At 42.2% G+C, this 22,093-nt stretch overlaps 1 protein-coding gene across 2 annotated transcripts in view; it reads right to left on the bottom strand.

The window, feature by feature from the left end:
• MAP2K5 (mitogen-activated protein kinase kinase 5) overlaps positions 1–22,093 on the bottom strand; it is a 241,509-nt gene that overhangs the window by 174,688 nt on the left and 44,728 nt on the right. For both annotated transcript variants that reach the window (XM_038767364.1, XM_038767365.1), the window contains exons 7-8: positions 21,280–21,328; positions 13,781–13,845 (exon numbers count right to left, since the gene is read on the bottom strand). In XM_038767364.1, coding sequence (XP_038623292.1) covers positions 13,781–13,845; positions 21,280–21,328 — 114 coding nt within the window. The remainder of the gene's footprint in view (positions 1–13,780; positions 13,846–21,279; positions 21,329–22,093) is intronic.

Genomic DNA, 22,093 nt, shown 5'->3' with positions numbered 1-22,093 from the left:
AATAAACGTGCCTATGTAAGCGTCCATTGTCGACCATGAAAAACAAAGTTGGCTCTGGCTGGACTTAATACTTAAAAGTATTTCCTTTCAAAAATCAAGTGTGAAACCTATTTGAACAACTGTGCAATGTGGACCATCCACATTGATATATTTTGATAACTGTCATTATCTTCTTTTCCCCTGTATTACTGTGTGGAAAATTAAGCATCAAAATAAAATGGGATTCCCTATAATTTTAGATTATTTAGAACACCTGTTTTTGTCTTCCTTCACCCTGAAAATGTTCTGATATTTTCCCATTTCATAGAATCTGTTGCCCATGTTCAGAACAAAGGTGTTGAGGGAGGGAGTAAAGATAGTTAAGAGCAATGAAAGCATGAAGAGTGAGGATGGGAAGCAGGGAGAATACGGAAGGGCAGATTTATGGTGGAAAAACAGGATGAGGGAGCTAGGCTAGGATGGGGAACTAAAGGTATGTGTGGAGGGGGAGATACAGGATGAAGTGGAAACATCAAGGCAGCAAATGCGTACTTAGGGACAGCAGTGAGAAAGAACCCAAACACAGCAAAGAGAGTAGTACAGCGCTCTGCACCCAGTATGCGCTCAATAAATACGATTGAATGAATGCCCACAGCTTCACCCAGATGGCATGACCCTGACTGAGCACTGAACTGTGTGAATTTAGGCAAATCACTTCACTTCTCTGTGCCTCAGTTACCTCATCTGTAAAACGGGGAATAGGACTATGAGCCCTATGCGGGACAGGGACTGTGTCCAACCCTATTTGCTTATATCCACCCCAGCGCTTAGTACAGTGCCTGGCCCATAGTAAGTTCTTAACAAATACCATGATTATTATTATTATTAACATGGCCCTCCCTCTGCGCCATGGCACTTATGTACTTATCTGGAATTGAATCTGTATTAATGTCTGTCTCCCGCTCTATACTTTGAGCTGGTTGTGGGCAAGGGACCATGTCTACCACCTCTGTTATATGGTACTCACCAAAGTGCTTAGTATAGTGATGATGATGATGATGGCATTTGTTAAGCGCTTACTAAGTGCAAAGCACGGTTCTAAGTGCTGGAAGCTCTGCACACAGTAAGGACTCAGCAAGTATGATTTATTGATTGATTAATACTGTGCCAAGCACTGTTCTAAGCACCAAGGTAGGCACAGAGTTAGTCCTGCTGGACACAGTCCCAAATGGGGTTCCCAGTCTTGAGAACCATTAACCAGAAAATGGACGTCCGAGGAGGGAGAGTCAGGATGATGGCGCAGGGGCTGACGAGGACCAAGTGGCGCCAAGATGGGATGAGAGGAGACTGTGAACCCCATGAGTGACAACCCAATTTGCTTGTATCTATCCCAGCGTTTAGTACAGTGCCTGGCCTACAGTAAGGGCTTAACAAATGCCACTGCTTATTTTATGTTATTACTGCTGTTATTAAAGGAATGGAGCTTGGCTCACTGTGATGAACCCCATCAGGTGGTGTGGAGTGAGGATGGGGTGGCACCCCCATGTGGAGTGGGGCCTGGTGCCAATCAATAAATAATTATTGCTAACTGGAAACTGACAACGCCTGATGTTCGTTGTCTCCAAGTGGTGGTGAGGGGCGGAAACGATGAAAAGTATTAACCAAACGGCAAATATGTCTGGATGAGAACCTGGAGAATAAGTAGATTCAAAGAAGGCTGTCCACAAGGCCTCTTTGGGTTCAGACTTTAAATTGGTAAAATCCATTTTCAAGGGTTTTTTTTATGGAATTTGTTCAGCATTTACTATGTGCCAGGCACCGTACTAAGCGCTGGGGTTATAGAAAGTAATTAGTTTGGACACAGTTCCTGTCCCAAATGGGACACACAGTCTTAATCCCCAGTTTTCAGGTCTTGCAACTGAGGCATGGAGAAGTTAACTGATTTGCCCAAGGTCACACAGAAGATAAGCAACGGAACCGGGACCAGAACTCAGGTCCTTCTGACACCCAGGCCCGTACTCTGTCCACGAGGCTATGCTGACTTTCTATTACAAGCAGCTGTTATCTATCACAAACAACATTTGACTCTGACTTTGGAGAGACAGACCAAAAATCCATCAGCAAGTAGTATTTGAGTGTCTACGGTGTGCAAAGCACTGTACTAACATCTTGGAAGTGTTTCATAGTGGTAAAAACCACAATCCCTACCCTTGAGTAGTTTATAATCTAACAGAAGGGATAGACACAAACTAATTTACAGAGAGAAGGAAAATGAGAAATGCAAAGATGTATAGATGAACAAATAAGTGTCTGACGTGTATGAGAATACTATGGATGGCCGTGTGTTCATAAGTGCTAAGGTAACAGATGGGAAGAAATTACCTGAAGAGAAGAGAAGTGATTTGGAGTAGGTTTCCTGGAGGAAGTGGGATAGCACAGAGCTAAAACAGATGCAAAAATGAAGCCCTTTTTTATTCACACAAAATGGACTGAAAGAAGTGAGAAGCAATGTGGCCTGGTGGATACAGCACAGGTCTGGGAGTCAGAAGAACCTGGGTTCTAATCCCAGCTCTGCCAATTTCCTGCTGTGTGACCACGGGCAAGCTTCTTCACTTCTCTGGGCCCCAATTATCTCATCTGTAAAATGGGGATTAATACTGTGCATCCCATGTGACACATGGACTGTGTCCAACCCTATTAGCATTTATTTCCCCCAGCACTCAGAACAGAGCCTGGCATATAGTAAGCACTTAACAAATATCTTAAAAAAAAAGCCACTGTCATTTTAGAGCTCTAGCAGAAATGCCTGTTCAATGTTTCCTTGCTCCTCGTCTTGTCAATGGCCCTGGCAGTGCTTCCTCCACAGTGGGACACTCTCTATCCACATGGACAGTGTTGCCACCCATCTCTCTGCCCAACTTTCTTGATGATACCAAGCTTTCGGGTCCTAATCCTCCTCCTACCTACTTCTAGTTATACTTGCCTCCCCTTTCCCCTTCTACTTTCCTCTGCTCTTGCTCCTGTCCTTTCCTTCAATCAATGGTATTCGCTGAGCATTTGCTATGTAAAGAGCACTGTACTAAGCGCTTCCCTTGGCCCAGTCCTCCCAGCCAATCCCCTCCTGGGAGCCATCAGAGAGGTCACGTGGATCTAAATTGACGCAACTGATTTACATCTGTACATGAACAAATGTCATCCTTCCAAAATCATCTGTCATTAATTGTCAATTTCCAAAACCAACTGCAAACTAAACACCGCTTTTGCCAACAATTGATTTGTTTTACTGCCTAGTTTTTCTGGAGTTATTTTGGTTTTTGAACACTTACCAATATGTTTAGTGTTAATGGTCAGGCTTCAGAATTTTAATGAGCTTGTTGTCACATATTAAAATGGTCATTCACAAAAAAAAAAAAAAAGCCCAATTCAAACTGTTTCTAGGAAATCAACACTGACAGTTGTTGGCTTCCATAATAGACAAACACATTAGCCTGGCTCTGACTGCTTAAATCGGAAATCCAAAGTAAACAGCAGTTGTAAAAAGGAGCTTTTATGTAATCTGTACTTGTTCAAATAGCAATCTTTGCCAACCTTCCTTCTGTCCAAAAACCCATTACAGATGCTTGATTACTGATTGCAAAATGATTTCTTGAGATAGAACTCCCCCAAAAATGGTTTAATGTAAACTCTAGACTGTAAACTCCCTTTTTTTAAAAATGGTATTTGTTAAGCACTTACCATTGTACCAGGCACTGTACTAAGTGCTGGGATAGCCACAAGCTAATCAAATTGGACACAGTCCATGACCCTCATGGGGCTCGCAGTATTAATCCCATTTTACAGATGAGGGAACTGAGGCAAGTTCAGTGACTTGCCTGAAGCCACATAGCTGACAAGTATGAATTTGGGCAGGGAATATGTCTGCCAACTCTATTTTATTGGACTCTCCTAAGCACTTGATAAAGTACTGTGCACACAGTAAGCACTCAGTATCATCAAATGATCTGATTAAATGTGAAACCTTCGATACTATTAAAACACAGCCATTACCCAATCCCTTCAAAGACACTGCACAAATATGGATATTTTACAGAACAATATCAGACTGTGTTTCGGATTGATTAGTGGCCTGGGAGAGATTGCAACTCTAAATTTTCCTCCCCTTCCCCTTTAACTCTGCTTCCGTAGCCTGGACTCTTGGTGTCTGTTGATACTGATGATGATGGTATTTGTTAAGCGCTTACTATGTGCAAAGCACTGCCATCTATTTACCCTCCTTACTCCCACATGGGTCTTAACTTTACAGGTGGTCATGGCCATCTACAAATTTCTTTCTTCAAGTGAACTATCCACATTCACATCTGTTACACCAGCCAGTCTGGCTAAAGACACTTCTTTTCAGACCCTTCCTGAATGCTTCTGAGATCTGGAGCCAGTAACCAGAATGAACTCCAGACCAAAGGATCTGGAAAAGTGTGCTGGGTGATCAGGGAGGTGTTATGGAACCAGGAACAATGATGAGACTGGAATAATAACTACGGTATTTGTTACGCGCTTACTTTGCATCAAGCACTAGTCTAAGCACTGGGGTAAATCAATCAATAAATCGTATTCATTCAATGCTTACTGTGTGCAGAGCGCTGCACTAAGCACTTAGGAGAGTAGAACAAGTCAGAGTTGGTAGACACATTTCCTTGCCCATGACGAGTTTACAGGCTAGAGGGGGAGACAGATGTCAATATAAGTAAATAACCCATCTGGACGTAAGCTCTGTGGGGGCTGGCGAAGGGGTGAGTAAGGCTACAAATCTGAGTGCGAGGGTGAGGCAGGAGGGAGCGGGAGTGGAGGAAGTAAGGGCTTATGAGGGAAATGAAGATGTATTCAAGTTAACTGGGTCAGAAGAAAGAAATGGGCTTAAAGCAAAAAGCCTGGGGTGAAGAAAGAGAACAATGTGTGGAGTAACAAGGTGGAAAAACTCCTGGCAAAAATGGCCTTCCTACAATTTAACCTCTGCCCTCGTGTTGGGCGAAGGCTCCCAATAAATCGCTCGAGGTCAAGGAAAGCTATTTTTCGGTGAGCTGCTGGAATGTTTGAACACAGGCCCGATCATCATCACATAATTAGAGCTAATTCTAGCTTTGTGGATGGAGCTTGGGATGGAGGCGGCAGAGATGGAATGGCTCGCCTTTTGGAGGGGCTAGAGGGTGTGTTGTTTAGAAAAAAAACCCAAACCATTCCTAGGGTACTTAGTGCCTTTCCAGGGATCGGGAACAATAACTGCACTTTTGAAAAGTGAGTATTAATAATGCTTTTCATAGAGCACCCACTGGGCATAATGCATTACTCTCTACCCCCCAGCGGAATCAAGTCCCACAGCTCAAAAGGTACTCAAATAGGAATGCGTTTCCCCACGGATGCCAAATTCTGTGGCTATGACCAGATTGATTGTCCCCAAGTAATCACAGAACAGATGAACTCTCTTTCAATCTTGGTGGGATTTAGAAGGGCCTGGGTTCTAATCCACTTGTCACGCTGCCATTTGTCTGCTGTGGGTGACCTTAGGCAAATCTCTGGGCCTCAGTTTCCTCATCTGTACGATGGTGATGAAGACTGTCAGCCCCATATGGGACAGGGACTCTGTCCAACCTGATTAGTTTATTTCTACCCCAGCCCGTAGTACTGTGCCTGGCACATAAGTGCTTAACAAAAACCATAAAACCTCCCGAGAAACAAAACAAAGTCATGAAGATTCATTCATTCATTCAATCGTATTTATTGAGGGCTTACTGTGTGCAGAGGACTGTACTAAGCGCTTGGGAAGTACAAGTCAGCAACATATAGAGACGATCCCTACCCAACAATGGGATTCGAGATTGTTTTACCTGGGTTTCTTATGTGAGAGTGGAACATCCCGGAATTTCAAATCAGATGAAAATGACCATTTTCTCAAACTGGTTTGCTTAGGAGATGTACACACAATTTCTTATTTTGCTTAAAAGTCAAATACAGATTACAACTTCTCTTCTCCCTTCCCTAGAAAGGAATAATCCATATCTATCAAGCAGACATAACTCAGCCTTGGCTCACTAGTACAGAGACGGTTTCTTCTTCATTCATTCAATCTTACTTACTGAACCCTTACTGTGTGCAAAGCACTGTACTAAGCATTTGGGAGAGTACAATACAACAACCAACAGACACAATCTCTGCCCATAACAAGCTCACTGTCTCCCTCTGAGAAGGGAGATGCCACCTTGAAAAAGGGTCCAGGATTATTCCTGGGGCTACCGTCGAGAAATTTACGCTCCCCAATCATGGCACATAGTCTAGTAAATTGAATCTAAGTTTTCACTGCTGTTAGCCCCTGTGCTGTTCCGGAAGCTAGCTACACAAGGAAAATAAGGCAACTTTAATTTAAGAGTCAACCGGTTTCTAATTAAACTGCCATAGGCAGCTGGTTGGATAAGTTTTAATCAGTTTCAATCACCTATTGATTGGTATGCTGAAGCTTAAAAAATTAAAAGTAAAAGATGATTGGGGAATTGTCCCATCTCAGAACAACAGCAGAGCCCTCTGTAAATAACTCCTCTTTTAACCATCAGCTAAATGAACACTTCAATACTGCAGTACAAAGTCTTCTGCAAAATTACTTTAACTAACAAGCAGAAATTTATCAGCTTCAGCCAAAATCAATGCTGAAATCAATTTGAACACTGGTTGTGTCTAAAGGGGCTCATTGGCAATTTAGGGAAATTACACCATGTAAATGCCTGTGCTTTAATTGAACAGTTTCATCAACTAGGCTGTGATTGCTGTCCGTTCATTTATTTACTTTCACTGGAGCTCCCATTCTGCAAAGGAATGGCTTTTGTGAAGCTGGAGAGAGGCTCTTTATCTTCATTTTATGCACTTTTGTGCTGAACAGATTTCAACAGGGAGACAAGTGATGGCTGAGGTCAAAATGAGCAAGGGTGTTTTTTTCTTTAAAACCTGCCAACATATATAAAGAATTAAAAAAAAAAACCCAAAACAAACAAAAAAACCCCAACATTTCCACTTTCACTTCCTCCTCTGCCTCCCATCCTCTACCTGTGGGAATCCCTCAAGGCTCAGTTCTGGGTCCCCTTCTATTCTCCATCTACACCCTCTCCCTTGGAGAAATCATTCATTCCCAAAGCTTCAACCACCATCTTCCCAAATCTACTTCTCCAGGACTGACCTCTTTCCTCCTCTGCAATCTCACATCTTTTCTACTCAGACATCCCACCAACACTTCAAAGTAATCAGGTCCAAAACAGAGCTCCACATATTCCCACCCAAACCCTGTTCTCCCACCATTTCTCCCATCACTGCAGACAACACCGTTATCCTGTCTCACAAGCCCATAACCTTGGCATTATCGTCAGCTCATCTTTCTCATTCAGTGCACATATACGACCTGTCATCGCACCCTATTGGTTCTCTCTTCACGATAGGGCTAAAGTCTGCCCTTTCCTCTCCGTCCAGAGTGTTAGTATCTTGACTCAAGCACTTATCTCCTGCCTTAGCTACTGAATCAGCCTCCTCTCTGACTCACTTACCTACTTCTTGTCTCTTCCCACTCCAGTTCATACTTCACTCTGCCTCCCGGATTGTTTTTCTTAAGAACCGTTCAAGTCCACGTCTCCCCACTCTTTAAGAGGTTGCCCATCCACTACCACACCAAACAGAAACTCCTCACCACTGGCACTACTCAATCATCTTGCTCCCTCCTATGTTACCTCATTGATTTTCTACAACAAAACCCAGCCTGCAGGCTTCACTCCTTCCACACCAACCTACTCTCTGTACCTCAGTCTCATCAATCCAGTCAACGCCTTGCCCCCATCCTGCCTCTGAAACTCCCTCCCCGCTTCACATACAAACCACCACTCTCCCCACCTTCAAAGCCTTAAGAAAACCACACCTCCTCCAAGAGACCCTCCCTGATTAAGCCCTCACATCCCTACTCCCTCTCCCTTCTGCGTCATCTAGACACCTAGATCTGTACCCTTTAAGCACCTGATATTCACCCTACCCACCGCCTCAGAGCAGTTATGTATATACATGTAATTTATTCATACTGATGTATGTCTCCCCCTCTAGATTGTAAGCTTGCCATGGGCAGGGAACCTGCAACCTACAACTCTGTTGTATGGCACTCTCCCAAGCCCTTTGCACAGTGCTCTGCATGCAGTAAGAGCTCAACAAATACCACTGATTGATTAGGCTGCCTTGTTTTAGCTAGAAAAGCAAGAAGGAATTTGGAAAAATTTCTCAAGCCACAGCTACTTCCATTGATCATTATACAAGAGGGTCAGGGGAGAACGGCAGTGAGGAATCTCACGGTCCCTCCTCACAGTCTCACGGGGACATCAGCAAGAACCCAAAGCTGATAATAGGAAAAATATCACTTCCAATCAGGTGGGGAAAAGAGCAAAAAAAAAAAAAAGAAGTCAATGAACCAGATGTGAACTGACCAAAACCTGAAGAATTCATTGAGAAGTCAGAGGTTGTGGGTTCAAATCCTGGTTTCACCACTTGTCTGCTGTGTGATCTTGGGCAAGTCATTTAACTTCTCTGCACCTCAGTTACTTCATCTGTAAAATGGGGATTGAGACTGTGAGCCCCACGTGGGACAATCTGATTACCTTGTATTTACCCCAGCGCTTGGAACAGTGCTTGGCACATAGTAAGCGCTTAACAAATACCATAATTATTATACACAGAGATATTTTTAAGGAGCAAGAAATGTGGATCTTTCTGTTGAAGCCTGCAAGATCTGGACAGTATGTTTTTTCAACTACCTTTCCAACACACATCTCAGCTACCCCACCCATCCTACACATAGCCCAACTTGGGTGACATTTCAAAAGCTCAATGACAACCATTTTGTGATGATGGAGAGAATGAATGACTCAAGACCCCAGCAGGAAAATGTCAAAACCATAGGCCAGAGAATGTATAGTTACAGAAATCTATGTGCAGCAGGTTGGCACACATGTAAACCATCCGATATCAATTAAAGGTCAGTCAGTCAGTCAGTCAATCAGTCGTGTTTACTGAGCGCTTACAGTGTGCAAAGCACTGTATTACGTGCTTGGTAGAGTACAATATAACAATAAACAGACACACTCCCTGCTCACAACGACTTACTGTCTAGAGACAGACATTAATATCAATAAATGAATGATAGATATGGACATACGTGGTGCGGTGCTGGGAGGGGGGATGAATAAATGGAGCAAGTCAGGGTGACACAGAAGGGAGTGGGAAAAGAGGAAAGGAGAGCTTAGTCAGGGAAGGCCTCTTGGAGGAGATGGGCCTTCAGCAAGGTTTTGAATAGGCGAGAGTAATTGTCCTAAGTGCATTCCCAACCTCCTGAGAGGACAATAATGCTCTCTCATCCTAAGGAAGGTTTTGAGGAGCAAGGCTGCCTTCTGATTACTCTGCTCTTTTGCTACAGACACAGGCCTTCCCCACAAAATCACCATTTTGTAGGGTAAACTAAGGGAGAAAATGTCGATTCTGTACATAAACGTGGATTTGCATGCACAGTGCACATATGTGGGATATGCTTATATTTTATACTTCAGATATTCAAAGGGCAAAACAGGGTTCTTAATTTTCAACTTCTAACATCCTCTGCTTTTACTCTCATGATTTATATGTATATATATACATATGAACATTATTTATAAATAAATGAAACTTTTAGTTGCTGTGAGAAAATCTGTTTTTAGTCATAATTCTTAGATAACTTTTCTAAAAATGTAATTATGGTTTAATCGGGACTTTATGTTTATTGACTAAGTATACTGTTACATTTTGCTGCTACAGTAAGCAGACAGAATAGAATCAGTATGTTGGCGAACCTTACATAATACATACTTTTCTAAATACACTAAGCTTGTTAAAATGCTATATTGATTGTGCCCTAGAGCAAATTCTAATTTTGTCTCCACATTTTTCATTTTATTATTCGATTTCACAAAACAGAAGCTACAAACTCTGCTTTTAGCAGTAATATCATAAATTCATGTTTAAATACCATCAAGGAAACCTCCTGTTAAAGTTAAGGGAAAAGGAGACAGTGCAGTCTAACAAAGCTATATCAGAAAAAATTTCACTGCAGCTAAATGGTAAAATATGCCTAATGTTCATGGATCAAATATCCCACCTTTTTTTTCCCCCTGAGTTAATGCATTCGCAACTCAAATTCAGTGGAAGAATGTATATGCTACTCTATGAATCAGAATATAAAAATATTTTGCTTCAGTAAGGTATCAAGTTAACAAAAACATGGTCTTGCAGAGCAAAGTAACCAATGATGGAACTAAAAAAAAAATTATGCTGAAAGGTGCATTCAGTAAATGCCTCTTGGACTTGCCAGGGAATTATTTTTCAAAAAAGCAATTTAAGTAAATACCCTAGATGCTGCAGTATACAAATAGTTTCCACTGCTGAGCAGTTACCTAGAGCTTAAACCTTCCACCTCATATCAACTTCTGAAAAATAGCAGGAAAAGATTAGAAAATCAGCTGTAAATCTGGAAATGCACCACAAGCCCTATTGTAAGAATATAATTAAGCTGTGACTCCAATGATCAAATCTTGAGTTTTGGATGCCTGAAGAGATGATGGGGAGAAAAAAACAGTCGAAATCACATTGATCTTTACGCTTTCCTCGAGTAGCACATTAAAAACACATACGCGCACACACCTCTCTAAATTTTGGAAATATTAATGATACTGTCTTTCAAAACCAAGTCCAAAAGCCATTTGCTTAATTTGGCCTGTTTATCACAACTTGTGCACTTGCGCACAGTTGCTTAATTAAGCAAATATCTTTTGAGTTTCCGGGGGAAAAAAACAGTGATAGTATTAAGAGGAAGCCTTAGAACTCTAAAATATATCTCTCGCAAAAGGGGGAAGGGACATTTAGATTCAGCAAGTTCTCACTAAAAATATTGCAATAAAGTATTGATTTTTGCCTGGCTCAATTGACTGAAAAGTTGTTTGTATAGCAATATTGCCCAAGCCAATATACTGGAACAATTTTGTTAGCCACAGTAATCAAGTGTATTTCTGAAGTATAATTATACTGTCATAAAAATAAAGCCAAGATCCCTATCTCCAAAGCGGTAAAGCTATAGAGGCCATAAAAAAAGGGGAGGAAAACAATGACCAAATAAATGAGATATTTTTAATGAAATTTAGTGTCTTTAAAACCCGCCAATGCCCCAGCTTTCTTCCCTTAAGCCAAGGTTAGAGTGAAGAGTGATCAATATTTCCATCTCAATAAACTATTTCAATAATGGTTAATTTGGGTGAAAACAGAGTCTGAAAATTTCTGCTCACAGACCTGCGACACCCTGTCATGTTTGCTGAATGCTGATAATAGATCTTTGCCATAATGGATATGACCAAGTGTAAAGTTGTAAAAACAGGGGAGGAAGGGGGAGAGAGAGGGAAAGACAGAAAGATACATACAGTCACATGAACTCAGCCTAAAAGATACAATCTACATTGTCTTCTGAAACCAACTCCTAATGGTAAATGCTGGGAGAGGGGAGTTGGTGAAACATACATAATTAATTGTATTTGACAAATGCTTATTGATTTACTGAAAGCATAAATATTTGTGGGTGTCAAGGTCTATAATGCAATCTGGCTATATGTAGGTATTTAATTTTGCACTAAGGTGGTGTCTTGTTCGCTTCTTTAAAATATACAGTCTTCGGAGGAAGGGAAAGACACTTCCTTTGGTTGAAATTTAAAGGTCCTGGTGAACCACATAGTTTTGGTGGACTGCAGGGCAGTATGAAGATCTAGAATTGACTTCAGATTTTTCATTCTTTGTTTCATTCATTCAGTTGTATTTACTGAGTGTTTACTGTGTGCAGAGTACTGAACTAAGCGCTTGGAAAGTACAATTCAGCAACAGAGAGAGAAACAATCCCTGCCCACACTGGGCTTACAGTCTAGAAGGGGGGAGACAGACACCAAAACAATAGGCATCAATATAAATAGAATTATAGATTTATACATATATACATAAGTGCCGTGCGGCGGAGGGGGGGGGGGCGGGGGGGGGAATAGATCAAAGGGAGCGAGTCAAGGTGACACGTGTGCAGGGTTGGAACAGGTGCGTGCCACTGACCACGCATTTATGAAAGTGACGTCGCCCAAGATCTTAACTCTCATGTTATAGGAGAACCGGGTGTACTGACCTGACTGGAGGAATCCTTAAACGCCTTAGTTATTAAGTCCTTAATGGTTATGTGTCTAACTACCAAAGGCACAAAGAAGAGAGAGGAGGCCCAACAAATTAGAGGCCAGGAACAAGGCATCGCATCACTCTCAGAAGACAAATTTATCGCTGGCCAGAAGATCAACTTCAGTTTGGTTACAAAGACACAGAACTGTGGCTTCAAAACTCTTAGAAGCAGGTCTTTTTTGTGGTACCTGCTTCTGACCAAGCTTACTTTAAACGGATAGAGATAAAGATGGAAAATAAATATCTCTCAAGGAACCCAGGCCTAGACTTTATTTTTTTTCTAAATCAGACCAGTGTTCCTCCTCTACAGATACCCAGAGTGACAGCATGTCCTTCTTCGCCAGTAGTCACAAGAGCTGAAAAGGAGCCAAATCCCTGGCTGCTGTCAAAGGCCCAGGTGACTGACTCCCAACTAGAAGGCGAGGGCTGGGATGCTTCGTGGCCAAAATCCCACCTCGGATCCATCGCATTCTCTTCAGGTCTGGAGCACAGGGGAGGATGCACTCTTTCTGCGATTAGGGGATGCATTTTCATTTGTATTTGTGCAGTTAGTCAGAACTTAAGGATCTGAAGACATCAGTCACCAATTAGAAAATAAATGGCTTCGTTTACAACGTTAAAATATAGGTTAATATCAAAGTTAAAAATGTCTGAGGTATAAACAAAGTCATAATAGGATGCAGGGTTACTATATATGGTAAACAGCTCTCTGGAGAAAAAGCTTTATTACTCCCTCGGGGCTTTCTTACAGAGTATGGATTTTTTAATTCCTAGTGGAATATTTTTCATACACCACTGCAGACTATTAAGTACCAGATATTACATTATGTAGTTTAAACTTGGCATTACTGCTTGAGAGAGACTTCCCTGTTGAGAAAACTATTTCTTTCCTGTTACAATTTTTTGAATATGAAAATGAACACTCCTTCAGGGTATGATCACTGCAACAGAAATTTGGGGGAAGTTTATAACAACATATTCATCAACGTATGGCAATCCTCTCAGGGGGATGGGGTGAGGAGAGAAGAAAATACAACAGGAAGAAGGTTTTTTAATAACTCTGTTGACACGGGGCGCAGCCGTGGTACTTTATAAGGCTCGGCTTCCATTGGGTATCGTGGGAAGCCCTTGACTAGCATGGGCCACTAGGAAATTTAAAAAGAATAATAGTATTTAAAAAAAGAGTGAAGGAAAAAAATACATTAAACGTCGGTCCAGTTTAAGGTGCACTTAGCCAAAAGTAGACCATTAACGGTTTACCCAGGAGAGCCCCGACCTCAGAAATATTAAAACGGCAATATAAATGCACCCTTCCAAGTGTTAGCTGAGAAAATAGATGCCCTGCAGTATTCGGGAGTAAACTTGGGAAAGGAAATTTCAGAGCAGATGGGGCCCTTAAAAATCTCTCCTAAGAAGGGGCTGAAGGTCCTTGCCCACTTTCCTGCCCAAGAAATTCAGGACTTGGCATAACTAGGTTCCAAAAGTTTAAACCAATTGGACTACTCACTTGTAGACTGTACCTCCGTTGCCGTGACCGAGGGGCTCTCGATTTTCTATGTCTTGTTCATTCATCTCCGTGAGAAAGAAAGAAAAACAAAAGAAGTGTCATGCTGGGGATGGAAATGTCAAGGAAAAGCAACTCTGGGCCATAAACAACAAGCAGTCTGGGTCATTTCAAGTTCAGCTGCAAGAATGAGAAGATCAATACAACATTTGCTGTCCAATTTATAAAAGACGATACCAAGGGACAAAGTGATGGAAAGTTTAATGACAATTTGTTTGCCTGGGTCATTTCATTAAAGTTTGATAAAAGGTGTCAAAATGGAATGATATAATATAGCTCAAAAGGGTCAGGTCAAAGATACTGATAGGAAAAGGGTCGGCAGCATGGAATATACCCAAAGCCAAACCACGCTGCATGGAGCAAAAAACCAAAGTAGAAAAGCCCCAATCCTCTGCACCAAAAAAATAACCAAACCCAAAAAAACCCCTCCAAAAACCAGGCAGCCCTAATACTGTTGTCTTATAAATGACCTATAAATCAGACCATATAAAGCTTTGAGATTAGTTGATAATTAACATATGTCAAGCTAACTGGATAATGTATACTGCTTTTCCTAATGTAAATATAGCTTCTCTTTGAAAAGAGCAAATTACAATTTAGCAATATCTTAGTAGCACAATGCCAGGCCAAGTCATTCGCTGCTGATGGAAAAATGCCAAGGCAATGTGTTTTCAATGCAGCATATACTGTATAAATGAAAAAAAAGGTAGACCAATGTAGTATTCACACCCAACAAACCATTCTTGATTAGTCCATATATTAAAAAAGTATTTCTTTGATTTAGGGCATCTTTGGTTTTTTACGAACCTGATTTAGGTCACAGATAGGTGTTGTGGTTTACTATTTAATAAAATACTATTTAATATGAAAATAGTCTTTTAATAAATTACTATTTTTCTCCACATCTTTTAAGACTAATCAGATTTTATTTGATGCAGTCGGTAATTTTCTACCAACTGGTTCGGTTGCTTAAAAATTAACTGCCAACTTTATCTATTCACTAAGTAAATTCAATAAAAGGCCTGCTTTCCATACAGTTAAAGCCTGAGAGAAGCTATAGTAAGCTGCAGGGAAAAAAAAATCAATTTCCAGGGAATTGCACAGGCTTGCATGAACAGAAAATGGATGGAGTTTTTAATTCAATATCACCTGGAAAAAAAATAGTTTGCTTTCAGACCATTATAGAAAAGCTTTAAATATTTTACTATGCTCTAATCTTCAACCAATTGAATAAAGCAGTGTTTCATTCATCAAGGGAAATATTTTGCTTCCATATATTTCTAGGGCTGAAGCTTCTGAGAGCTGTGATAATTACGAATACATTGGAACCGAACTGCAAGCTGAAGAAACAGCTTTTTTGCCAGGTCCTAGCTCAAATAATTCTAAAAAAAACCCCCAAAAACCCCAAAACACAAAAAAACCCCACGTTGATGGAGGAATGCTTAAACGCTGATTCAGGATACAGATGTATGAAAACGCATACTGACTGATGCTATGTACAGTCAACTAATTACTACATGCTCCTCCGGTCAGTGGATGAATCCTGGACAAACAAAAAAAAAATGTCAACTTTTTCCGTTTTGTAGCTACCTTATCTGCATGCTTCTTTCACTGCCTGTCCGTCACAAACTCAACAATGAGAAGCAGTATGGTCTAGATGGAAAGTACTCAGGTCTGGGAGGCAGAGGACTTGGGTTCTAATCCTGGCTCTGCCACCTGCCTGCTGCGTGGCCTTGGGCAAGTCACTTTACTGGGCCTCAGTGACCGTGGAGAAACAGCATGGCTCAATGGAAAGAGCGCGGGCTTTGGAGTCAGAGGTCATGGGTTCAAATCCCAGCTCCTCCAACTGTCAACTGTGTGACTTTGGACAAGTCACTTAACTTCTCTGGGCCTCAGTTACCTCATCTGTAAAATGGGGATGAAGACTGTGAGCCCACCATGGGACAACCTGATCACCTTGTAACCTCCCCAGCGCTTAGAACATTGCTTTGCACATAGTAAGTGCTTAATAAATACCATCATTATTATTATTATTAAATGAGGATTCAATACCCATAATCCCCCTCCCAGACTGTGAACCCCATGTGGCACAGGGACTGGGCCCAATCTACTCATACTGCATCACATCCCATTCAATCAATAGTATTTATTGACTTGGACAGTCCAATACAACAATATAACGGACACACTCCCTGCCCACAAGCAGCTTACAGTCTAGAAGGGGAGAGGGGCATTAATTCCAAATGTGGACATATGTTTATATGGAATATTGCAGGTGTTTATGACTAAATATCTAGTCTGGGACCAAACTCAAGGGCCCCAAGCTCATTGTGGGCAGGGAATGTGCCCGTTTATTCGTATACTGGACTCTCCCAAGTGCTTGGCATAGTGCTGTGCACAGAGTAATCACTCAATAAATACGACTCAATGAATTATTGGCTTAAACCCTAAAGGGGTGGGAGAACAGGCACTTGACCCCACCATTTGACAGATGAGTAAGCTGAGTCACGGAGAGGTGGGGTGACTTACCCAAGGTCACCTAGCAGGCAAAGGGTAGGGAACATGTTCTCTCCCAAGTGCTCGGAATAGGGATCTTCATGCAGTAAATGCTCAATAAATACCATTGATTGATTGACCAATTGATAAAAGCCATCCAGATACCTAACCATTTGATGAAATGGCGATCTGGCTTAGTCAGGCATAACCAGGACTGCTCCCAGCCTGATGGGATTTCCAGAAAATATCGTCTGGCTTGTACTTCCACAGCTATAAAGTGGCTCAGGAAATGGAAGTCCAAAGGAGGCAGGGGTGGCCACTGACAGCCTTTGTGGGATCCTGGACACACAGCTACTTGTGACGTGACAGGCCATAATGTTGATGATTGTGGCATTTGTTAAGCAGTTACTATGGGCCAGGCACTGTACTAAGCACTGGGGTGGACCCAAGGAAATCGGGTTGGACACAGTCCCAGTCCCACATGGGGTTCTCAGTCTCAATCCCCATTTTCCAGATGAGTTAACTGAGGCCCAGACCCTGTATGCACAACAGCAGACAGACAGCTGAGCCGGGATTAGAACCCAGGTCCTTCTGACGCCCAGGACCGGGCTCCGTCCACTAGGCCGTGCCACTTCACACGCACTGCCATTTGTTGATGTCATAAGCACCGCCTTGCAGCAGTCTAAGTTCACCTGAATTTGCAGCGTTTCTCTGGAGCGACTCCTGGTCCTGGCCCAACCCTCCTCTCTAAACTGGGACCCTCTTGGTTTCTTCCCCAGATCCCCAAACACTGCTTCTGGGCCAGAAGTGCTGAAAACTCCTTGAGGGCAGGTAACCGGATTACCAACTCTGCTGGGTCATCCTCTCCCAAGCGTTTAGTACAGTGCTCTGCATATGGTTAGCACTCAATAGGGTTGCCTGAGTGAGCCAAGGTGGAGGGAGGCTAGGTGCTGAAAATAAAAATACCGGACTCAAAGGTGGCTGTGCCATTTGTGAACCCAATAGGGGATGTGACAATGTGACCATCGGCGAAGGGAATGGGTTTGGGGGTTGGGGGAGGTGGGGAGAAAGAGGAGGTAGGATGGGCTAATGGCAGACAGGAACAAAGAGAGGATGATAGGAGTGACTGACACCAGGGATGATAATGCCGTAAATAACCTGAAAAGCAAATGTTGTAGTGAAGGAGAAGCAGTGCGGCCTAGTGGATATGGCACAGGCCTGGGAGTTGTGTTGTGTCACACTTCTCTGTTGTGTGACCTTGGGAAAGTCCCTTCACTTTTCTGGGCCTCACTGACCTCACCTAGAAAGCGGAGATTATGACCATGAGCCCCATGTGGGTCACGGACTGTGTCCAACCTGATTAGCTTATATCTACCCCAGCACTTAGTAGATTGCCTGGCACAAAGTAAGAGTTTAATGTGCATAAAAAAGGAGTGCTAAAATGAAGGATGTGCAAGGAATATGACCAGACTGTGAGCCCGTTGTTGGGTAAGGACCGTCTCTGTATGTTGCCAACTTGTACTTCCCAAGCGCTTAGTACAGTGCTCTGCACACAGTAAGCACTCAATAAATACGATTGAATGAATGAATGAATGAATGGCAGATGGGGTGTTCATATGAAACATACGAACTCATATCACAAATGCAGGATTAGGTTCAGGACCTGGAATGGATGAGAAGCATCTATGGTTACTGTGTGTTTAAACCTAGCTTTCAGGGACTTAAAGTGGATAACAGTGAACTTTCTACAAAATAAGGAACTTATTTGAAATTTCCAAATATTTTTGTATTTGTTGAATAGAAACGAGAAGACATGACAATAACCAATAAATCAAACCTCCAAAAACAGAGAAGGCAAGACCAGGGTTGCTTTTCACTGGCAGAACTTTGTGTTATGGTCGTTTTTTTTTCAAACTGACTTTTATGAGCTTTTTCTAACTGCTTCAGAGCAAGGAACAATGAGAAGCTGACCTCACTGTACTCAAATTGGGGTGGAGCAAACGGATGTCAATTAATCAACTGATGGTATTTACTGAGCACTTAGTGCCAAGCACTTGGCAGAGTACAATACAAAAAGAGTCAGCACACACAATTCCTGCCTGCCAGGAGCTTACAATCTAGAAAGAAACACGCCAAGAAGTATCTGAGATGCAGCCCGATTTACAGCATCCGATAAAGATGCTGAAAAGTACCGCGATTAATTTATTTTTTCTTGGAAAAATGGAATCCTCCATCATCAAACGATAACAGGACAACTCTGCCTCCAACCCAAGACTGAACGCTAACCTTGAACAGATGAGCTTGATTAGGTAACGATACTAATCAAATGAATGGGAAGATAAAATGAATTCAATTACGGATCAGAAACAAAACTCTCTTTGTTTATGGCTTGCCTGTAATGGTGGAAGAATCAGCGCCCATCTTTTATAAATCATTAAAATCCAAATGCTCAATTAATCCTTATTTTATATGTAAAGCGCCAACATAAACTAAGTCCTGCTACTAGACCTTGGCTTCACGAATCGAAGCAATAACGGTTTCTGAAAGCGGTCACACTCTATGAGCAGACAATTGGAGAGATTTAGTAAATCCCACTTTATAGAGCAGGGGACTAATCGGAAAACACGAGCCAGTCAAATGTTTCTTATGAACTGTTGACACTCTATCAATGCGGAATCAATTGGTGGCATTTACGCTGAGTGACAGAAAAGAAATAAATATTTATATCACATAACCTATATCAATGAACCTAGGCAGAAAGCTATTTCTAACCTGTCAATATTTGATTATCTTGAAGAATCATGTCCCTTTTTTTAATGATTAATATGAATTCCTTATTAAACCTAAGTGGAGGCTAGTGAAAAGGCAAATCATTATTAATGCTTCAGAGTAGAAATAAATTAAAAAACAAACTATGCTGCAATGTTAAAGTAACATTAAGCGTGACTTACGCCTTCCACATCAAGCAATGTCAGCATTCGGACCAGAAATCCATCAATTCGCACAACTGTGCATGTTAAGACATCACTAGGTACGATTGCTTACTGGATGGTTACAATGCAACATCGAACCACTCAAGGATGGGGAACTAAGGAAGGTGTTTTACTTATTTCTGAAGTCCTTTTTCTGGGGGCAAGCCTTAGGGATACCAAAAACAGTGATTTATTTTCATTATAGGAAAGCACGAAAACATTTTACACTTCAATCACCCACGTTTCAAAATCTCCCTTTTATTTGTACTTGACCTGAGATTACTAATCTCATCTAATACACACACAGACACAATTTCACCCTACTCGATAAAAGCGGGAAAACTGAAAACATGAGGATGGCCTTTCTGGTTTGGTGGCTTGTGGCTGACAAAATGGCTGTTAGAAAAAAATCCATCACAGTTAATTGACCACTTCCCGGCATAATGAATTAATAATAATAATGATGGCATTTATTAAGCGCTTACTATGTGCAAAGCACTGTTCTAAGCGCTGGAATTCACAACATCCCACTTTGGGCTAATGCTGAAATACATTTTTCCCCCTGAAGAGCACAGGAGTTTTTCTTCTGTAAATGATAATAAGTACCCAGAATGTAAACACACTTGAGATGTGTGCTGAAGAAACTCTACCCTAATTCCACTCCTTGTGCTTTTGGACAGACTTTGTTTCCAACAGGCACTTCTTCACAACTGCTGAGGCCACGGATATGTTTCGAAATCTACAGTTAATCATACCACACGTCCACGCTTGCATGCACGCATCACCTCCCCACCCCCCACCCCACCCCCAGCTTGGGAGAAAGTGATGGTCTCTTGTCCAAAATGTTTCAGATTAGTAAACAGGGCAGCAGTGTTGCTGCCCTACTGTACCTTACAGAGGGATGCGGGTCTATTAGCCCACAATGTTACAGGTGATTTTAAAGGACAAGCCCGAAGAGTGGGGCTTTGTCTTCTTGACATGCCCCACTCCAACTACTTGATTCATGAAATGCCAATGAGGCTCGGAGAGGTCAGCGTGTGAAGGCACTCAATGCGCATCTGAGATAATTAAGATTTCAGCCTTCTAAACATGGAGGGGAAGTGAACAGCAGTTAAGAAAATCAATAAGAGTCTTTTATTTGCGGTGACACAGATGTCTCAGTCAATACAGCCTAATAGGCAAGCTTGATCGCAACGGACAGGTGCCTGCCTCTAAGCCTCAAAAGGCTCCTGCTACAACAAACATTAAAACTTATTTATGCTCCTACTGAAGAAGGCTGGCTCCTGTAGGCTGCTTCGTTTAGCAGGGTGTCTTTAAAATGATTACCCCACCTGAGATCTGCCGGGCAACATGCATCAAAACTGGAGAGAAATGACTACCTTCGTTCATTCATTCAATCGTATTTACTGAGTGCTTACCGTGGGCAGAGCACTGTACTAAGCACTTGGGAAATGCGATACCCTTGAGTCCCATTTCTCCAACAATTGCAAGGGGAGGGACGCTGGGTTTTTGGATCACCTCCTGTGCTACCCTGGATTAGCCACTGGAGAAAGGTAGGGGGCCGCGGAAAAGCCAGTTTGCTTCCCGACGCGAAGGGAAAGTCAGGAAGGGATGATCTTTCCTTTCCATTTGGAAGGCAACTTCAACGCACCTCCTTCGAAATGCCACAGCCACATCCTCACAATCCAGGGGTGGGCTCGGCTGTTTGGAATTGATGCACATTTTTTAAACCAAGGTAGGGAGCTGGGGGTGGGGATCCGTGTGTGGGGCTTCAATCTACTGGAAGCTTATACCGATTAGCACCATTGAAGCCTGGGCGGCAAATTGCTCTGTCAATCAAATTAAGCCACGGGATTCATTTGTGACACAGGCACATTTGGGCTCCTCGGGTGCTTCCCGAAATAATAGGGTACAAATAAATGGTCGATAATGAGTTAACACCGTGGCCGGATCTTAATAAGCGATAACACCTACCTGGCCATTGGCTAATATTTTCTTCAGTTCAGCGGATGACTTCTTTAAGCTGGAGATGAAAAATAGCGATTTTAATGGCAAGATGTGATCAGGACTAAAAGCACTGTTTCTTAAAGTATCAGCATGAAGAGTATTTACTTGGTTCCTATTGTGTGATCACCCGGCAAAATACATTCCGATGTTTTCTCGTGACTCTTTTGGGTTTAGGCATCAGCTCAAAAACAGAGGAGCAAAATGCCAAGGGTCAAAACATACAAATCAAAATGCTCAGGAAGAGAAAATAGGCATCTCAGCAGGGCAGAGAATAAAAAGTCTAAATGCCTACTAAAAAGCCCACTTTTTTGGCTAGGAAGTAGAAGCAACAGGAGAAGCAGAGTGGTCTAGTGGATAGAGCCCGGGCCTGGGAGTCAGAAGGGCCTGGTTTCTAATCCCGGCTCTGCCACTCGTCTGATGCATGATCTTGGGTAAGTCCCTTCACTTCTCTGGAGCTCAATTCCCTCATCTGTAAAATGGGGACTAAGCCCCATATGAGACATGAGCTATGTCCAACCTGATTAGCTTTACATCTACTCCAGTGCTTAGTACAGTGCCTTGGTCATAGTAAATTCTTGATACCATTAAAAAAATATATATTGTTTCCAATAAGGTATATGAAAACAGAACACATTTCTTAGGATGGTGGTGGATGGCCTTCCTTAGAGATCTGTTGATCTCGCTCCATTAATGAGGGCAAATGTAGGTCAAGTGGTGCTTGTGAGCAAGAATATGGACAAGAAGAAACTCTGAAGTCTCTCCTCCAAGCCCGTGATGCTCT

Source organism: Tachyglossus aculeatus, chromosome 26, assembly GCF_015852505.1.
Source record: "Tachyglossus aculeatus isolate mTacAcu1 chromosome 26, mTacAcu1.pri, whole genome shotgun sequence".
In the NCBI taxonomy this organism is placed as follows: domain Eukaryota; kingdom Metazoa; phylum Chordata; class Mammalia; order Monotremata; family Tachyglossidae; genus Tachyglossus; species Tachyglossus aculeatus.
Note: the sequence above shows the minus strand (reverse complement) of the source record. Positions and strands in the feature narration are given on the sequence as shown.